Consider the following 20,441-nt stretch of genomic DNA (forward strand, 5'->3'; position numbering starts at 1 on the left):
TAATAATTCTATTTACACCCGTTTTTTTTTTAACAGTCCTAAAATAAATAAATAATAATAATAAAAATCATCATAATATAATAATAATAATAATAATAATAATTGTCACATAGAATCGCAATATTACATTAATAATAATAAATATAATATTATTATTATGACAATACATTCAAATATAGACAAAACAGTAGTTCAATGGGCGGGAGAATGATACGGGAAGGACATTATAAACATTTTTTTTTTTGTTATTTTTTTTTTTTTTGGAAATAAAATACACAAATTTTACTAAACTGTTACAATTGTTAACATATAACACAATGATTTACAATCACAGTTGAAATCCACATAATATATTGCCTTAAATGTTTCACAAAAGAATACTGCGTACAAAATATGTTTTATAGAAAAAAAATACTAAAATACGCGACTTTATCATTCACAATAAGTTAATTGACTTCATTAGTGACAAAAATTGGTTATCTCACTAGCGTGTGCAAAATTTGGGACACAGTGAAATATCTATTATATAAAGGTGTTATCATTTATAATCTATTAATTCGTTAATATAATATTTAGCCGCTAATATATTTGCTACCTATTAAGAGAGACAATGAAATTAGATTGAAAAAAAATATATTTATATAATTTATTGTATGAACTAAGAATTACTATGTACCTAAGAAGGTTGAGTTACAGAATTTTAAATTAAAAAATTAAAAATGTTGAGTGTACCACCATAAGAAAAATAAAAATGTTATGATTTTTAAAACTATAAAAAAAATTACAATAAAATATAATTGTACATCAATATATTTTGATTAAATCAACATTTTGATTTAATTCTAGTATTTCTTAACTCAACCTTTGTATACATTTTACTTGAATACAAAATAAATATTAAAAAAAAAGAAAAAAAAGAAAAGAGTCATATTATAATATACACGTAAGTAGGTATATATGTATAAATATATGTAAAATGCATAAAGTTAATACAATGTGCTTATAAACACAACCATTAATATAAATGAACGTACACGGATTGGTACCTATTATTAAATAGTTTAACAATAACATAAAATCTGATGTCAATAATCAGTCATCTTGGAAATTTTGTTTATAGTAATCGGCTAAATAAAGTGTGTTTAGAGGAATATTTTGCTTTGACGGACCCATTGGACGGCAAGCGACAAATGTAAAATAAACTATCCAAAAACAAATATAATCGTATAGGAAAATTTTATAATTGGCGCAACTTTAGGAATGTTTTTCAAACACAATAATATCATATTTACTGGACGTTCAAGGGACGGCAAAGCGAATGTGGGGAGAGTATTTAAGTTATTTTGTTCAGTTTAAATTTAATATTTAATATTATAGATACAAATATATGTATGTGTAAGTATACATAATATATGTAACTAGATTGTTATACAGTTGACCCCCACTTTGTTGAGCAATTTCATTTGCCTTAAATACTAATATTTTAGTAGTGAAAACTGCATAAGTAGTAAACACAGAAGAATTATTACCACCCTAAAAATATATATCTTATATTATATTATTTCATCTTTGTTCTGTTTTTTTTTTCATATTTTTAATAAGTTTATAATTGTAATATAACCGATTGTATTTTTTTTTTAGTTTTTTTTTTTTTTTTAATATTTAAATATTTTCATTCTAGAAGCCCTTTACAACACTGATATACTAACATTTATAAGTATGAATATAGGAAATATAAAATAATCATCATCACAGCAAAATGGCTCAATAGCCGAGACGCGTAGAGCCCCGATTGGGCCGCACAACTCAATGTTTCTGGTAAACAACTATACTTATATATAATATTATTATTTTAATTTTATTGAGCTAATAATTAGTAATAACTTCATAATTACTAAAAAAAAACACTTAACACTTGAACGTAGTTCTTGATTCATGACTCAGATGAACGCCCTTCACACTGAAAATAGACACCTCTGAAAATACCAAAATACCATTAGTCAAAATTAATATTTAAAATCTCCTCAATATTTTACTTACCATCTGGAAGATCATATATGGCTTTGGGAAGTGATTGAAAATATTTATGCCTAAGACCAGATGGAGCATTGATACGTAAATCTGGATTAAGCTGAAAAAAATAATATATTTTTATAAGCATTAAATTTAATATATATTAAATAAAAAAAAAAAAAAAAATTATGGTATATGTGTACTTCAACACTATTAGTAACAATTCAAACTAAATGCATATTAAATATCTTTAATTAATATAATTAGTTATAATATTAATTATATCAAAATTTAATAATAGCAATTGTGTATATACAATATGCTTAAAATTTACATAGAATAAAAAAATATTTGATGTTTATAAAATTATTTATAAAAATCATTAAAACAAACATTAAATTTGATGCACAAAAATTGAAATAAATATTAACATTTATCAAATTTTTAATATTGGGATAAGTACTTTTTATAAGAAAATTAAATTAGTTATTTGAGTATGTATTTGGATGTATATTTTAATTCAATTAGTATATTATGAAAAAAAAAAAATGTTTATATAAAAATTATGTTTGATATTTTTAATTGTATGTATGTACTTATTCATTAAAAGTTACCAAATTAAAATAATTTTTCATTGTAAATTAATTTAAAAATTTGTGTGAAGATAATATTATGTAATATGACATTTTCAATTGATTTACTTGTAATAAATAATGATGAAAAAACAAAATTTCTTTTGCTACTTATATAATATAAATATAATGCAGTTATATATTTACATATAATATAAATTTATTAAATATATTGTCTATTGATAAACTATACATAAATGTACAATACAGATATAAGATTAATATTCAGTATGAATTAGTACTTGAAGTAATGACGTAGCCAAGTTCTCGCCTTCGGCAATGTCATACAACCTAGGAAACACATGACCAAGCTTTTGATGTGGATACATAAATATTTTTCCTCTTCCTTCTTTGTAACCTTTTAGATGTGTGCAACCTTCCCAATGTTCTTCTGTAGGCGTGCCCAAAATCTATGAAACATAGTTAAAACCGTTAAAAGTTAATAAGCATACATCAATAATTGTATACTAACCTTAAATATTTTATCCAATTGATCATATGTATCTCGTACTCCAGGGAATGTGGGCACACCAGTAATCATCTCAATGAATATACATCCAACACCCCACATATCTAAGGACGTTGAATAGTCAGTAGACCCAAGCAAGACATCAGGTGGTCTATACCACAATGTCACTACTTCATGTGAGTATGTATGACTTGGTACTGATTTAGCACGAGCCAATCCTAAACAAAAACAACAACAACAACATTAATAATACACATTTTTTACATAATCAGAAGTGTATAGTATAATTATTATTATTACGTAATTAATTATTACTACTCATACCAAAATCAGCTAATTTAAGTTCTCCTATCTCGCTGATGAGCAAATTCTGAGGCTTGACATCTCTGTGGAGCACACGGCGTTGATGTATATATGCTAAGCCTCTGAATAATTGAAACATGAATAGTCGTACATTTGAATAGTCAAGACCTCCTGAATGTCTTTCCATGTATTGTGACAAATCGGTATGCTAAAATAATAAACACAAATTTAATGAGTTTCATTATTGTATCTAATTTTTCACTGTTTCTGTTTTGTCCATTCATCATATTATACTCAGATATTATTTAGAAATAATTAAGATTTATTATAAAATGTCTTAATATTATTTGTATTGTTTAAATTTTTAAGTTAAAAATGAGGGTGTAAAATTTTTTTTTTATTAAAACTTTAGTCATACAAATGTTGTATTAACTATGATCACAAAATGCCTGGATTTAAAATACAACTTAATCTAGACTATGGTATTAAAATGTGATAAATTCTGCATTTAAATAATTGATTATGAAATATATTTTCAAGATATAAATAAGACATACGAATAATAAATAATAATGTATTTGAATAACTCTATAATTGTATGGTGTCATTAAAAATAATACATGTTGTAGAAAAATTAAATATTAAATACAAATCATAATTCATTGTTTTACATTGAAGGCAAGGTTTATGACTCATAAGCATCTATAGTATAATGAATGCATTACGAGCTATCAGCTGAATGTAATCAAATTAAATGAACATTTATTATAGAAGGAATTTTATTTATTTTTTTAGCTCCAGAGCCTGTTATAGACATCATTTAATAGTAATTAAGCATATTATAAATAGAATGCTATTATTTTCGAAATGTTCACATGCATAGAATGTAAAATGTTAACTTCTGCTACCATAGATGTTTAAGTTATTTCTATTCACATAAATCATAAATATTAACAGTAGGATACTTGGTTTGAAATATAAACAAACAACCTAATATTTTTTTTTTATGTGTAAATACTATTTAGGGTATAAATACAATTTTATCACCAATATGTTCTGAATACATTACTGTACTTAAGTTTAAAGATATTATAATATCTATATTATATTAGTATTAAAATATTATTAAGTGATTAATCAAAATAATAAGGATAAAGGATAATAATATAATAAGGACAAGTCAGTGTTAAAAGAAACGAGTTTTTTGAAATATTATCTAATATAAAATAATAATAGTATTAAATAACAGATTGTTACTATAAAAATATAGGTTTAGATTACCTAAAATCAAATATGTGTATTGTAAAAATATAATATGCGGAAGACTTACCACGTATTCAAAAACGAATGTAAGTGTTTCGCGTGTATGCACAATGTCATGTAAAGTGACCACGTTGTTGTGCTTCAGTTCTTTCAACAACGAAGCTTCACGAATTGCCGTGAAAGGTGCACCTTCCTCTTCCTGTAGTCTTATCTCTTTTAAAGCAACAACTTGATTGGTCAAACTAGAGAAAAACAATTTAAAGGATCAGTTATGAATTATTGTTGTCAAGACAGTGGAACAATATAGAATAACAATATAGAATAACAACATAAGTAAGTAATGAACAAACACATACAACATACCTACTAGTATTATTATACATATTATATTTATTGCATCCTAATAAGTAGATATGTAATAACAAATTCCATAAGATTGGAACATGAACGTTTGTCTATTTCTTAAATTTTCATCAAAGCGCAAAAACCAGGTACACAATATTTCTTTGAGGGTAAAAAAATGTGATACCAAATAACTCCGTAGACTTATTTTAATTATTTTAACTCTTGGTAACCTCTATTTACAAAATTGGTAAGACGTAAAGGCTATATTAAGAACCATAAGAATGTTCTGTGAATGTTTCTTCAAATATTACTCATGAACCTTTAATATTCGTACACAATATACATATGTATTCAATCACGGAAAAGACCATTTGTTTACAAACTACCTGCCATTATAACTTTTTAAACATGATTTAAAATTTGAAGTATACTGACTAAATATAGTTTTGCTAAATACCGTACCTTTAATAGTTATTTTATTATGTTAAAGCTGTTGAAAGCTGGTCATTTTTTCGTGCATTTAGACGGGGTTAGGTGAATTGGCTCCACGATAATTTGGGTACATTTTGAAAGCAGTATGTTGAGTCCCAGATAAAAAAAAGTAATAGGTAAGTTCAGCCCCAGCTATAAACCTACTAACCTACCTGTTTGGCCAGATCATTCAAGTTTTTTCCAAGAACATAATATTATAATAACCACATAATATATTTTAATTTATACCATTTATTCAATGTATACCTAGAACATAATATTTTATACCATATATTTATTTAGAACATAATATTATGTAATATAAAATAATATAATATAACTATAAAATTTTACTTCAAATAAATATGATTAGATATTAAAAAAAATGGAATGAACATACTAACATTTTATTTTCGGGACTCAATTGACCTAGTACCTTTTTTTTCCGGGACTCAATTCACTTATAACCTTTTTTTACCGAAACACAATTTACCGAGATAAGGTCATTTGGGACCCAATATACCAATCCCGATTTAGACCAATAGGATGATAAAAATTCACCCAATACCAAAAGTCCGATTTTAATTTTGAAAACATATTTGAATTTCTTATCCTCTTTTCTAGGTTATGTAGGAAATAGATTTTCGATTTTTCTTTTCAGTAACATTAAAGTAAAGGTGAATTTTGTAACATATAATTCATTTAGTACTATACTAATTAAACAATACAAACAATTGAAAATCCATTTCGTACATAACCTAGTAAATAGAATGGGAAATTCAAATGTTTTCAAAATTAAAATCGGGCTTTTGGTACTGGGTGAATATTTTGGTGACTTTCATGTTGAAACTTTTTTGATTGCAAAATGTAGTGACGTGTGACTGCGCGTTTGTCCGTTACTAATTTCCAAGAATTATAGCTGTAACTTATCTTTAATTACATAAAGCGTTTGGGGAACTCACGCATACTAATGATCAGTCACTACCACAATTTGTTTTTTCTTAGATACTATCTTAAATCGTGGTCACTACACACACAGTCACACATAACTCACGATGTATATAAAATATTGCCTAAATACGACCCCTTAAAAATGGTTCGCTTTCAACAGCCTTAATATAATAAATCTAAAAATGTTTGATGAGTAATTTTCAGTATCTGATAGGTAAACAATTACATTTCATTCAAATTATAAACTATAAAAAACAACATGTTTTACGGTTTAAAGAAGTTGTAAAATACATTAATACCTTAAAAACAATAACTTAAATTATGTTATTATCATAAATATTATAAGTACCAATATTATTGAACTAATTAATAATTATAATATCTATTTGCAAAAGTAAATATTTAAAAATGTGTGAATATTATTTAATCATTTTATCATAAAAATTATAAAATTTATACCTACACATAGGGATGTAAGCTTGAAAATTTTCATTTAAAATTTTTTTTTTCACTGAAATTTTCAAATTTTGATTTCTATGTTTATTTTAAAAATAATTTATTTTGTAATAAGTAATTATAATGAAAATTAAATTAAGTAGACTAATGTTATTTGTACCCTTAAATTGTCTAAAGCCTACAGAGGTACTGAGGTACCTAATATAAAATGTTAGGCTTGATGTTATAAACTTACTTGGCAGCCATTAATTATAAAATTTTCAAAATTTTCAACTTTTTGATAATTTTCATGAAAATTTACATCACTCTTACACATAATTAATTCTAAACAACGATATTTGATGCACAAAACCATTTTTAATTCTTCTCAAACGTACAATAAAGTTTTTAGTTTTTACTGAATAAAAATAAATCTATAAATATATTTACTATAAAGGTACCATTATTTAGTTCATTTGTTGTACTTACTTACTGTACCCCTTAAACACGGTAGCATAGGAACCTTCACCAAGCGGGTCTAATTTTATGTACGCCTCTGATTTTCCAAATGGAGAATCTCCCTGTATAAAAAAAAAACAAAAGTTAAAAAATTCAAGATACTTTGCATGAAAAACAATATACTATACATTTTATGGGGGAGGTTACGTCTGAAAGCGATTTTAATAATATTTCTCGGGTATAGTGAAAGTCAAAGTTACGTGTCATATTTTAAAGAGAAAAAAGAAAACAAGATTCAATAGGGGAAAATAACGAGGTATAAAAAGGTTTAACATTTCTTGGCCGCTTAAAGCTATATTATAATGAATGGAGTTATAAATGTCATTAGTGTTTAAAACAAAACTGGATTTCATTTTATTTTTTTACTAAGGGTGGAGGATGGATTAAAGTACTTTACTTTCAACACGCATAAATATATATATACCTATTAAGTCAAAGTTAAGTAAATACTAACCCCAAATGCCGAATACCGTTTGGTTCGTCTGTGGTTGGGTTGGTTTAGGAACACTTCAGATTTAGGCCTAGGAGGTTTCTTAGGTCTTAGTATGACACGTGTCTCCTCGCATATAGCTTCGTCCAACAGCTTTGAATCAGACGACACGGATAACTGTCGTTTAACTCGTTCTTGATCACCAAGACCAGAACTCCAGTCTAAAAATATAAATATTAAATTAATAATAATCGTTCCTGACTTTTTATTTTGTAATGAAATTACATTAATTTAGTATTTACTTAACATTTCACTACCTATATTATACTTCATTTGTCTAATCACTCTAATATATTATATTATAATGACTATATGATTATTTTTTATTTAATAAAATATACTAGTTACGGTGACTTCCCTTACAGTAAAACATGTTATATAACCGAATGTCTTAGATACGACTATACGAGAAGGAAGACAGGAAGCTTTTAACCTAGATCACACAATAACTGATCATCTTCCTTAGGCATAACATTTAAAAACTAAATATATTATTGTAAACCATGTATAGACTATAGGTTTATTATATATATGGGCGAATAAAAGTTCCTACACGAGAGTAGTAGGTAAACAATTATATACGTTAGATCCTACACGATGGAAAAAGGTACATATGTAAGTTACACGGTAAAAACCAGGTACGTATGTTAGTTCATACACGGCGGAAAAGGTTTAATATATATATATATATATATATATAGAATTAAATATGTATATACGAATTTAAAAAATAAATATATGATATAAAATATAATAAAAATCGTTATAATGCATTTTCACAAATAAATATAATATAATAGGTATGATGATTATATTTATTTGTGACAATGCGCTATAACGATTTTTATTATATTTTTTAATCATTATATATTTTTTTTAAATTCGTTTATACATATTTAACCTTTTCTGCCGTGTAGGAACTTAGTATTCCCCATATATATATAAACAAAATAATATAAGATAATTATTAATAATTTACATACGCTGTTTTATTTCTGATGTATGTAATAATAACATATCTTAAATTAAACACTTACATAATTACATAACAAATTAAAAGTTATGATAATTTGAATAATAAATAATTTTAAATTTGGGTAAATACTAAATACTATACTTTAAAACATATATTATAATTATTAAAAAGATCAATATCTATACAAGTTTAAAAGTAAGAACTGAGTAAGTATAATAAATCGAATGTTGAATATTTTTCGATAGAAATTGAGAAGTTTCCATGAAACTTTCATTATAAATATCGATGATTTGTTGATTGTTCGTGTATAACAAAAAGTTTTAGTAAATATTGTTATTGACATTTTCAGAATAAAAGAGAAAAGCTAATATTTTTTGCTAAACATTTTAGTGCAAGTTCAAAAATAAATTTGAAGCTTTATAAGTCAAAAAGTTCATAGACAAATTGTTAAAATTGTTATCACAGAATTTTGATTTTCGTAAACTAACTAATAAAATATTGTCGTAGTAATCGGTAGGTTTATAATATTAGCTATATACTGAAAGTTATAAATTATGTCATTTGAACACGCGTTATCACGGAATACGGATGTCAAATGCCATCCGGACCGGACGAATGACTATAAATTAGGACACCCTACATAGTATAATATGATAATATATTAAAGCAAACAGGTCAAAGAATTTCCCCTCCTGCTAAAAAAAAACAAATCAAAAACCCAAACTAGAAAAATGGTATTATTGATATTTTCAACAATTTTGTACAACCACTACGTCACGCTGGGGAAACAAAAACGAAATAAAAGTAACCTAATATTGATACTTACATAACATAGTTTATATTCATAACACATTTTAACACACCCCATTTGTATCGACGTATTTTTTACAATGTAATATAAACATAATATATTGTATTGTATACGAAAGTAGAAATACAAATAAACAATTCAAAACCACGCATCTTAATATGACTATAGACTATAGTATTAATAATAGAAGAAAATACTATCCCAAGTACGGGATTTTTGAACAGCGTATAATTTTAAACACAAAATGAAAAAACAATTTCATACCTATAGTTGACACTTGACAGCGGAATACACTTTTCATTCACAAATCATCACATATATGAGGGGAGGGAATACTGAAGTATATACCTATATTGCACATACAGTGACAGCTCGTAGTGTTTTAAGAGACATAAATAAAAAAATCATTAACAGCGCAACCAATGCAAATGACGTCGGAATGATATTATTAGTAGGAATTAACGCAGAGGGCACATCCGGCAACTGGCTTTGATGGGCGTTTGTCATCCAAACGTCTAAATTGCACTCCATGTACGCTTTTGTCATGTTGCCAAAGTCGAGTAAATGAATCCCTCACCTCTCCTCTCATTCGGTTTTAAACACACACGCACACCCATACAAATGCAATACCCGGAGCTAGGGGACAAATTACTTCACCTGATGAAATCTGTTCGTTGACCCTTTTATAGATTACACGACGTTCAGGAAATTAAAATCCCCCGTGTATACAACCGAACCGAACCGAACCAAACAGTTTATAACTAGATCTTTTTTCACTATATATTATATAATAATAATTTTTTTTCTACATAAACTGCTCTAACAAGTAACCATCCATAAAGTAACTTACCTATTCATAACGCCGGGAACGTCAAAGTTAATATAAAATATAACGAAAAATCATCCTTGTTTGTGAGAATAATTTCTTTTGAAATCCTCTCTCTGTAAAAACAATGATTTTGTACACTTACGGTTTGTTTTGTTTTTTAGTTAAGTGCAAAGAGGGGTTCGGAGGTGTATTGCGTATGATAATAGCCTGGCAAGTGCTCTGAAGATGACAGGCCGGAACTATTATTCAAGAGAACGTTTTTATTTGTAAAGCACGACAGAACGGTGGTGGAGGGTTGAGGGTCTTTAATAAGAGAAAATGTCCAAGGGAAACTCTGCCACACGAAATATGACGCGAGGTTTATATTATTTATAACAGGAGAGATTTAGAAACAAATGCCAGCATAAACGACTAGATGGGTTTATTCTGTTTTAAGAAATTCAGAAACAATAGCTTTCAGTATATCATATTATATTTACACAAAATACAAATTCAAAATCCATAAATCGAGTTGTTAGTATAATAAAAAAATATAGTAAGTGTCTAACTAATTAATTTTAGGTAATTTTATACTTAAGTAAATAGTTATAATTATTTATTTTAAGTATCCTTTTTTTAAACGATACATTTAATTAACAAGCTAACTATATTATATGATGTAAACTATTACCCGTTGTATTACCTAAGAGTTTTACATTTTTTTTTCACAACCCAGTCACTTGATATTTCATACACATCTCAAATTTTAACGATGTCTATTAACATTGTTTATAATTAAAGGTTATGTGTAATACACTATTAAAATGTCTATACTTAATCATTTGTTTTCCTTAAAAATATTTTAATAATATTAAACAATGTATAAATGCCAACAACGTATAGTTCGATTTATACAATTACTAATAAAGGTTTTTAATTAAAACAAATTAAGTATTGTATGAACTGAACTTTTAGTACGAAGTTCATTTTTGTTTTCGTGACAATAAAGGAGATAATAAATAAATTAACTTGATTTTGTACAGTTTGATTTTATGTTAATTATATACTTTAAATTGGATATATGATTAAAACTATTCAAAATATAGGTACGTTGTAAATCGTCAATAAAAGTTAACCGTTATACCTAGTGTCCTAGTTAAATGTATTTTTAATTATATGAAAAAAATATAAAAACAATTTAAGTGTACGAATGAACATTGCTATCAAGATTTAGAAATTTAAACCATCAAAAATAATTATTGTAGTTTAGTTTGATAAAAATGTAGTATTCCTCGATCAAAGAAAACAATTTTAGTTATATTAATGATTTAAAAACAAAAAATCCTCTATACAAGCCACCTGCATTAGGTTTAACCTTTATTAGCATTTTAGATATACATAACTTATAGCAATAAAAATAAAACTTTGGATCTTTTTCTACCTACCAAAAAGGGTGCGACCAAATAAAAGATCAACCCCTTAGGGAAATCTTTGTTGGTTACATTAAAAAAAAAGATAGAATATGTTTTTATAAGACATTTTTTTGATATCAATCGCTATAATATAAAACTTTTTTTATAATACTTTTTGCTACAGAAGTATTTTTTTCAAAAATCTTTCGACAATAAATTAATAAATAATTTAAGATATAACATAAATCACAAGGAGAGATTCTTTAACATATTAAAAATTATAAATCGCAGCTCAAGCAATAACTGTGACGATAAATTGATGATATAATAATGTATGCACTATGCACAATACCTATACAAACAAATTAATTTTTTGATCGAATGAATTACCACAAGTTCACACTGTATTGTAATGCTAAAAATTCTCAAATGTATAGAATAATCTCAACGAAATAGTTACCATAGTAATTTCTTTTACACAAATATTAATAACCAAAATATACATACACGAATAACAATTAAATACAAGGAATTTAAAAAAAAATATAGATCACAAACGGTTTTAAATGATTAAAAGATTAAGGGTATTATAATTAGTTAAATATAGGTACATTATAATTATTACATTATCATATTTTTTTTTTTATAATAATTTTAATGTATTTTTTAGTAGTTAATATGTATAGGTATTAGGTATACATATTTTTTAATGCACGAAATATCATTTATTAAATAATTTTTATAATAGAGCACTATTATAATGTGTAAAGAGTTCATTTGCATTAAATTCTATTTTTTTGCATGTAATGAATGAATTAGAATTAATGCATAATATAATAACTATAAATAAATAAATATATGATTTATTAATATTGTATTGTAATGTTAAAATTAATTAATTAATTAACCATACAATATGCAATACTTGGTATTAAATACATTTTTTGTTGCCAAAATATAGAATAACCTAATCTAAAGTTTCATTTTAATTGTAAAAAAATTAAAATATTTTAGAATAATAGATACTGTACTGAGCACCATATCCATTTGACGACAACACAGATAATAATCAAATAATGAACTTTCGTATTAAAAGACTAATTATGTTAAGGGTGGAAACTTGATTCAAACAAGTTTAGTAAAATTTGAATTTAAATTAAAACGAGTATAACAAGAACTGTAATTAAGCTAAGAAGAAAAGGCTCACTTATGTAAAATTATATGTTCCTAAAATTCTGACGACAGATTTTATGCTTATATACTCTAAAATGTTAATATCACTACAAATGATTTTGTATAAATAATAACTATACTTAAGTTAGTCACTACAAAATCAAATCAAAAAAAAAAATTCATTTGTATATAAAAAAAAAAAGATTAAAAGCAGATTTCCAACATAATAATTGATAACATATTAAAGTAATATTATTTTAATATTTAAATGATTATACAAAATCGTCATAACTTGTACAAACGCTTAAATGTATTGTTAAAGAGTAAAAAAAAGATTAAATATTACTTCAGTCGGTGGATTAAACAAAATACTGTTAATTTAATTAAAAGTTATGGTCACCTTAAATGTTGAACACACATAGTGCAGAGCTATTGATTTAAATATAATTTTCATCAGCTTTGCGTTTTGCTCTTTTTAAACAGTGAGAGGGGTTCTTCCATTATGTTCATAATATACGAGCCAGACGTGGTGGAATATATATGTATAATACATATATGCATGTAAATATGCACTTTATTTACAGTGAACGCTATAATGCACAGGCTAACCCCTTTATGGTTATATGCTTTCTGATTAAGCTGCTTGTTTAATTGTATGAAAATATTTTTTTCCTGGCTGTTTTTGCTGATATCTTTTTCATAATAAATTGGATAAAATATTATACAATACAAATTTTAAGAAGCACTAGATCTTCGTTACTACGTGGATTCGGGATTTTATTTAACGAATGTGTATTTTTTTTTAGTACAACCATTTTACTTATAGTCAGGGGAAAACTGTGGAAAATGTACTAGCCCATAAATAAGTGCTCGTTAGAACCTGTATTTTGCAACAGTATACATTGAACACTGAACTTTAGTAGGAATTGTAAGCGGCGCGCGGCGTGTGTAAATGAACAATAGAACGTGACGTACATATAACATTTAGAGTCGAGGTTCACGTAGTCCTAATTTAAAAATATATGGATATACAATTGGCAGATTTTTATTTTTTTCAAAATGACTTGTTAACTTTTATTATGACAAGAATTTCGTATTTTAAACCTACAATAACAAGTTGGTGTTAACATAATGTTATGTTCACTAATCTACTTTTATAAAGTAAGTCTTGACTTCTAAGATCCAATTATATATATATTTAACGACTATGGCATACACACACAAATAAACAAAAATATGTATATCACACTTAGCACACAGAGTCAACACTTGAAAACTCGAGCACTCTTTTGGCCTTTGCATTTGTTTCTGGATTTACGAAGTTCGTTTAGGAGATAATTATATCCTTGGAAAGTTCTTAGAAATGAAGAATAATTATTAACATCATCAAATTACTTATAATATGGTTTAAGGGGATTTGATACCGTGATTTTCTGTTTTTGTCTAACACACGCCGACATAGTATTTTAGACGTGTTTTTTGCCAAACATTCCAATTGATCTATTGAAGCGATAAGAATTCTGAAAACAGATTTGAATTCGTCGTCAAGTCTACTTGAAATCGACTTTCCCACATTTTTGATAATATCCCCCAAATTCCAAAAAACGTAATATTAAAAAGAGTATTTAAACATTTTTCTATTTCAATTTTTGGAGAAGCTAAAATCAAAAAATCAAAATTATGGGAAAGTCGATTTCAAGTAGACTTGACGACAAAATTCAAATCTGTTTTCAGAATTCTCATCTCACTTTTTTAATCCCACCAAAAAAAATTAATAAAATACTTTGTAAGTAGGTATATATATATATACATATGTTTACTAGTTAAAAAATATCGTAGTAAATATTTAGGTTATACGGAAATTAAAAATTAAATAATGCAAACCTAACTAAAATGGTTTTTTTAATTTAGATTTTTGATAAAAAAAAAAACCCCCAGTAAGTTATATGTATAAAACATGACGCTGTTGGGGTTTACATTTTAGGGTTGGTGTATATAGAAATGGCGCACTGTCTCTTTTACTAATAACGAGATGAAAAGAGGTAGCTTAAACACTTTTTAAAAAACCCTACATACCGCAGAAGATTCAACCAATTGGATGATGTAAACGGTTTCATTTTTGTCCCAGTCACCAATCAAAAGTGAAACGTTATCACACATAGATGAGACCTGCAGGGACAGAAGCACTAAAGGTTGTGACATAACCGCTTAACGAGGTTGACATGCATACGGCCCCGGGTATTTGACAAACGACCGTAATGGGATTTTGATGGGTTCACCTTTTAAACTTATGACAAATTAAATTGAGCTAATGCTGCAAGTAAAAGCCTAAGTAAACTGTAAGTATAATAAAATGGTTCTCACCACAATAGTATAAAGCTTTTTTTTCATTAATAGAAAATTTAATTTTCTACTAGTATAAATTACAAGTATAAACAGTTAACGAAACAAATCGATTATTAAAATCCTGTATAAGAAGAACCTATATTTAAGTCAATACTTATAATTTCTTAGCGGACAATTTATTTTTGTATATCGGACTTAAATAAACACGGGTAGGTAATCATTAATAATTAAAAAATTAAGAATTATAATTTAAATATTAATACTAATCTAAAACGTAATTTAAGTAGAACATAATAATACCTGAAGTATTTTAATTAATCTAAGACAATAGAAATGTGTTTCATATATAAAAAAGTACATAAAAATAGAAAATAAATAATGTATCTACTATAATGTAATCAAAGTAGGTATAAACTAATATAAAAAGAGCTACTCAAGGGATAGGTTAAGTTGTAATTAAAAATTTAATTTTAAATTTTTTAAATGTTAATTTTATGATAAAAAACCTTAAATGATCGTTTTATATTGTTTAAAAATAAACGTCAAAACTGTAAACCCCAACAGAAAAATTATTAAATAAAAAATTTGTAAAAATAACGATTAATTGCCTAAAAAAAAAAATCTTAATGAAACCGAAGTATAATCGTTAGTTAAAAATGAATCGGTCGATGTATAATGTGTAATATATAATGTATATGTTTATAAATAAAAAAAATTAATTTCAACAGAAATATAAATTAATAAAATAGCGGAAACAAGCACATAAAACAACACGTCATCATGCGGGGTAAGTAGAAGTGCTCATCTCTCATTGTCAATACAAAAATACAAAAATGTGTTTACGTTTTTATATCGATATTTCATACGGAGTGAACTTGATTGATGGATTATTATAAGGTAAAATAAAAATATTTAGAAAATTTGATTGAACATTTTGGATTAGCTGGTACCTCTCAAAATGTCTAGGGTTTTGTTAGGTCAGGTTTAATAAATATATGATAAGAAAAATAAATTATTACATGGAAACCTAGATAAACTATAATTTACTAATAATTAATAAACCTAATTAAATTGAGTTATTATGTAATATATTTTATAGATATTACTATAGGTATTTATATATTTTATACGCATTTATTGATTATTCATGATATTATACTACACACAAGCATGTTTATGGTTTGTAATGACTTAGTCCGTGATAGATTTTTTTACATTACATATTTTAAACAGTCAAATTAATAATAACGAATCAAAACAAAAACTATTTTACGGGAATTAGTTAATAGAACCACGTTTCAGTTTCTTACCATTTTCATGGTTGGTGTTTACTCATGCGTATTATTCATTTAAGTAATTATGTATTGACAGCTCAAAAAATAGAAAAAAAGCTTTTAAGGTAAAATCATTAAGCTTTATAGTAGCCAAGCATGATGTACTTCAACCGCATGATCAAATTTGTATTAAAAACAAGGTGTTACCCAAAATTCACCTAGAATTCAGCGTTTATAGAATTTTCATTATAACGAAAGAAGATGCATTCAATTTTAGTTTTAAATTTTTTTGCAAAATAATAATACTAACTATTTTAGAAACCTTAATGTTTTACAAACAGTTTAAAGTCACAATAAAAATAAAACACATTTCCTATAATGCATTATTCTTTAATACTCTACTGTCCACATTGAAGAAATTATAAATGGAAAAAAAATCATTTCAAGGTTAAATCATTAAGAATTAAATAATATATTAATATAATAATACTAAATATTAGTTACACTAACTAATGAAATATGAATATTATGTCTGAATTAATCTCGGATAATTTATAATTGAACAGTTTCGTAAATAAACCCGTATTAAGCGTGGGATTTGATTGTGTTGGATTATTTAAGCTCAGGATATGACGTAATTTCTTAAATCAAACCAATAGAAGCAACGATCACTATAAAGTTCTTATACTGTGACTTAAAAAAATGTTTATGAAGTTTACCTAGTTTAATTTATTAAAAGCTAACAAAATAAATATCATATAAATATAAACCTATCTATATATTATGTATTAACTTTCATAATATTACTCAATTGAAATCAATTCTATCAAGTCTAAACACATTATAATATATTATAGCCTATACAAACTTTACACATACAGAAGCAATATAAAAATAATTTAAAGACAAATATTTAAAAAATAAATTTATCACAGATATAAAAAATCTATCGATATTACTTTTATTTATGTTCAATTATTGTATATATAACTTCAAGCAAGATCGTGTGGAGTTCGAAGAATTTGCATGTTACAGTTACGAGAAAACCATTATAAATATAATAATAATCTTCATTCACTGTAAATTTGAGCCTTTTTTTGTAATAAAATAAAACAAAATAAAATAAAATAGCTATTGTCAATAAAATACAAAGGGAAAAAATCAATAAACTGCGCAAATACCTATAAGGTTATTACATTTCTTATCCATTGTCTTTGAAACTAAACAAAAATACTAACTTAAGAATCATAATTTAAAGTATTGTATATTATCAGGATATAAAACATTTAAGTAAATATAAAATACCTTTGTCTTTGAGTAAATTAAGAAGTATTAAGATATTATTGTAGATCGACTAACGTAAATATTGATTTTAATAGAAGTTGTTTAGGGTTTAAAAATACATTCCTATATGAACAGATGAAAGAAGAGATTTCTATTTTCAACGTATTTGCCCTTTTTTCTTTAATGATGAGCTTTTACGCGTTACAGAATAATAATACTCTTTTACCCTCTTGTCCTTCAATATCTTTCTAAGGAAGAACCTTTTTTTTCTACATTTTCATATTGACTGAAGTTAAGAAATATAAACTGTTGAAAACTGCAATATTTGCAGAGATGTAATATAATGCAACGAACAATATAATATTTAATAACGTTAATAACTATTACATCAATTTTCAAACAACGTAAAACATAGTTAATCTTAAAAACCAAACACATATCAGATAAATTATAGGTATTCAATTAAAAAAAAATTAATTGTTTAAGACATTGGGTAAGAATAAAATTACTAATTTTACAATAATAAATGTATCACGATGTTGACAAATATAATATAATAATAATAAAAGTAATATCGCTAATATACATCACATTATTATACCAAAAAATAATTATTTTCAACGTTTTTTTAACTTTTAAGACAACATGTATCAATTGATGCAAAATATTTTCTTAACACCGCTTAGTGTATAGGTGTTAGGTGGTTATATTTCACTACAAGATGGACATCTCACATCAAAAATCGTTTTTTTATTTATTTTTTTTTTTATGTAATTTATAAATATGTTTAATTTGTACGCACTCATGTTAAGTATCACTTACCGTATCTGGACAAGTGTTCATCATTGGCACAAGGTATGTTTCCGTTTGGTTCAATTCGATCTAGGTACTCCTCAGAATAACCATTGAATTGCAATTTACTCGGCAGTGCATCCCGAGATGTTCTATTACGATCAGGATCTTCTTTAGAAATAGCTGGAAAAAAATATAAAATTAATATAAATGTTATGAAACATGATGCAAAATATTTTTAAACCATATACGGTATAAAACTTTTTCATTTTAAAATATCATAAATATCATAAATATATTTTATAGTGTATACTAAAAATGTATTTTCTAGTAAAAAATATTTTTCTATATTGCCATTTGAAGAAGATTTACATATTTCCTTCAATGTGTATAGCTTTTTTTTTTTTATTAAATATCATACTATTGAGGTGAACAAATATATTCAGTAAATCTGTGTCAAACATTATATATTTTCAAAATTTCAGTTAAAAGTTTATTCATCGAAATCTATTTGATGAAATAATATCCTCTCCGAGAAATGTTAAAATATTAATAGGTTCATAGCATTAACAAATCCCAATTTAGTAAAATACTTTGTAACTTGCTATACAACCGATTAAAACGACATTAAATAGATTATTATTGTATTTAAAAGTCCCACGAGTTACGGAAATGAGAAGACCTAGATGGCCGGATTACATATAAATGCAAATATTTAGTTAGCACAACATAAACTTTAATAATATAACGTTTTATCATTTAAAAATATATGAACCTAATTCCAAAATATACACTTTTGTTAATTGTCGATTTTGAATAATATAGGTATTTTTATAAATATATTTTATACTGTTTGAAGAAATTAATAATTATCCAGTACTTATTATAGTTAATAGTTTAACATTTTATAATGTATATTATATTGGAATGCAATATATTATCAAAACGATACGTGTCGTCTTAATATTTTACCATTTCACTATTATAGTATAGAACTATGGACACCTAATTTATAAAATATTATAGATACATATCAAATATTTTATTTTCCTCATTTATATTGTATTAAATTATGTATAAAAAAAGTTTAATTTATACTTAAAAGTTTAATAAAATACATTAAAAGACCAAATATGAAAATCATAATAACATTTTAAATGCACACGCTGATTAATATCACTATAGAGTATAGATTATGTCGAACATTTTTTTTTGTCGGTTTTATGACGTTAAGCAGAACTATAACACAGTTTGTTTTATAGTAAATTAAAATAAATAATATATTTTTTTAATAAATTTATTTTAAGTTTAATTTAGTAATTTTAAATGGTATAAGTACATTGAATAAATACAATAAATATAATAAATACAGATAAATAAAAATTTAAATAGACAAAGAATAATTAAATGCAGAAACGCTTAAAAATCAAAATGAAATGAGAATTGTTACGTTTATAGAAAACGTCCCAAATAAAAATACAAAAAACATATAAAAATGTATGTATATAATTCTTAGGGAACTATACAATAATGAATGGTTATTTATTTTTTTTTAATTAAATTTGACTTGAATAAATACACTTCAGTACGTTTTGTACAGTTAAACAATTTGTAAAATTTAATAAACGATATTTAATATACAGGCGAGATCTCCAACTATGAAGACCCTTTGAC

General features: G+C 25.3%; 1 protein-coding gene across 2 annotated transcripts in view; it reads right to left on the bottom strand.

The window, feature by feature from the left end:
• Window positions 1–2: 2 nt before the first annotated feature.
• The window catches only part of LOC132944468 (cyclin-dependent kinase 14), a 51,855-nt gene continuing 31,416 nt past the window's right edge, over window positions 3–20,441 (bottom strand). Inside the window, exons 3-11 of one of the 2 annotated variants that reach the window (XM_061013829.1) lie at window positions 18,798–18,950; window positions 7,856–8,052; window positions 7,372–7,463; window positions 4,748–4,922; window positions 3,439–3,625; window positions 3,118–3,332; window positions 2,888–3,055; window positions 2,041–2,131; window positions 3–1,976 (exon numbers count right to left, since the gene is read on the bottom strand). In XM_061013829.1, the coding sequence (XP_060869812.1) occupies window positions 1,909–1,976; window positions 2,041–2,131; window positions 2,888–3,055; window positions 3,118–3,332; window positions 3,439–3,625; window positions 4,748–4,922; window positions 7,372–7,463; window positions 7,856–8,052; window positions 18,798–18,950 (1,346 nt within the window). In that variant the 3' untranslated portion in view covers window positions 3–1,908. The remainder of the gene's footprint in view (window positions 1,977–2,040; window positions 2,132–2,887; window positions 3,056–3,117; window positions 3,333–3,438; window positions 3,626–4,747; window positions 4,923–7,371; window positions 7,464–7,855; window positions 8,053–18,797; window positions 18,951–20,441) is intronic. The other variant, XM_061013830.1, reaches the window with a different exon arrangement.

This window comes from Metopolophium dirhodum, chromosome 5 (genome assembly GCF_019925205.1).
Source record: "Metopolophium dirhodum isolate CAU chromosome 5, ASM1992520v1, whole genome shotgun sequence".
NCBI lineage: Eukaryota > Metazoa > Arthropoda > Insecta > Hemiptera > Aphididae > Metopolophium > Metopolophium dirhodum.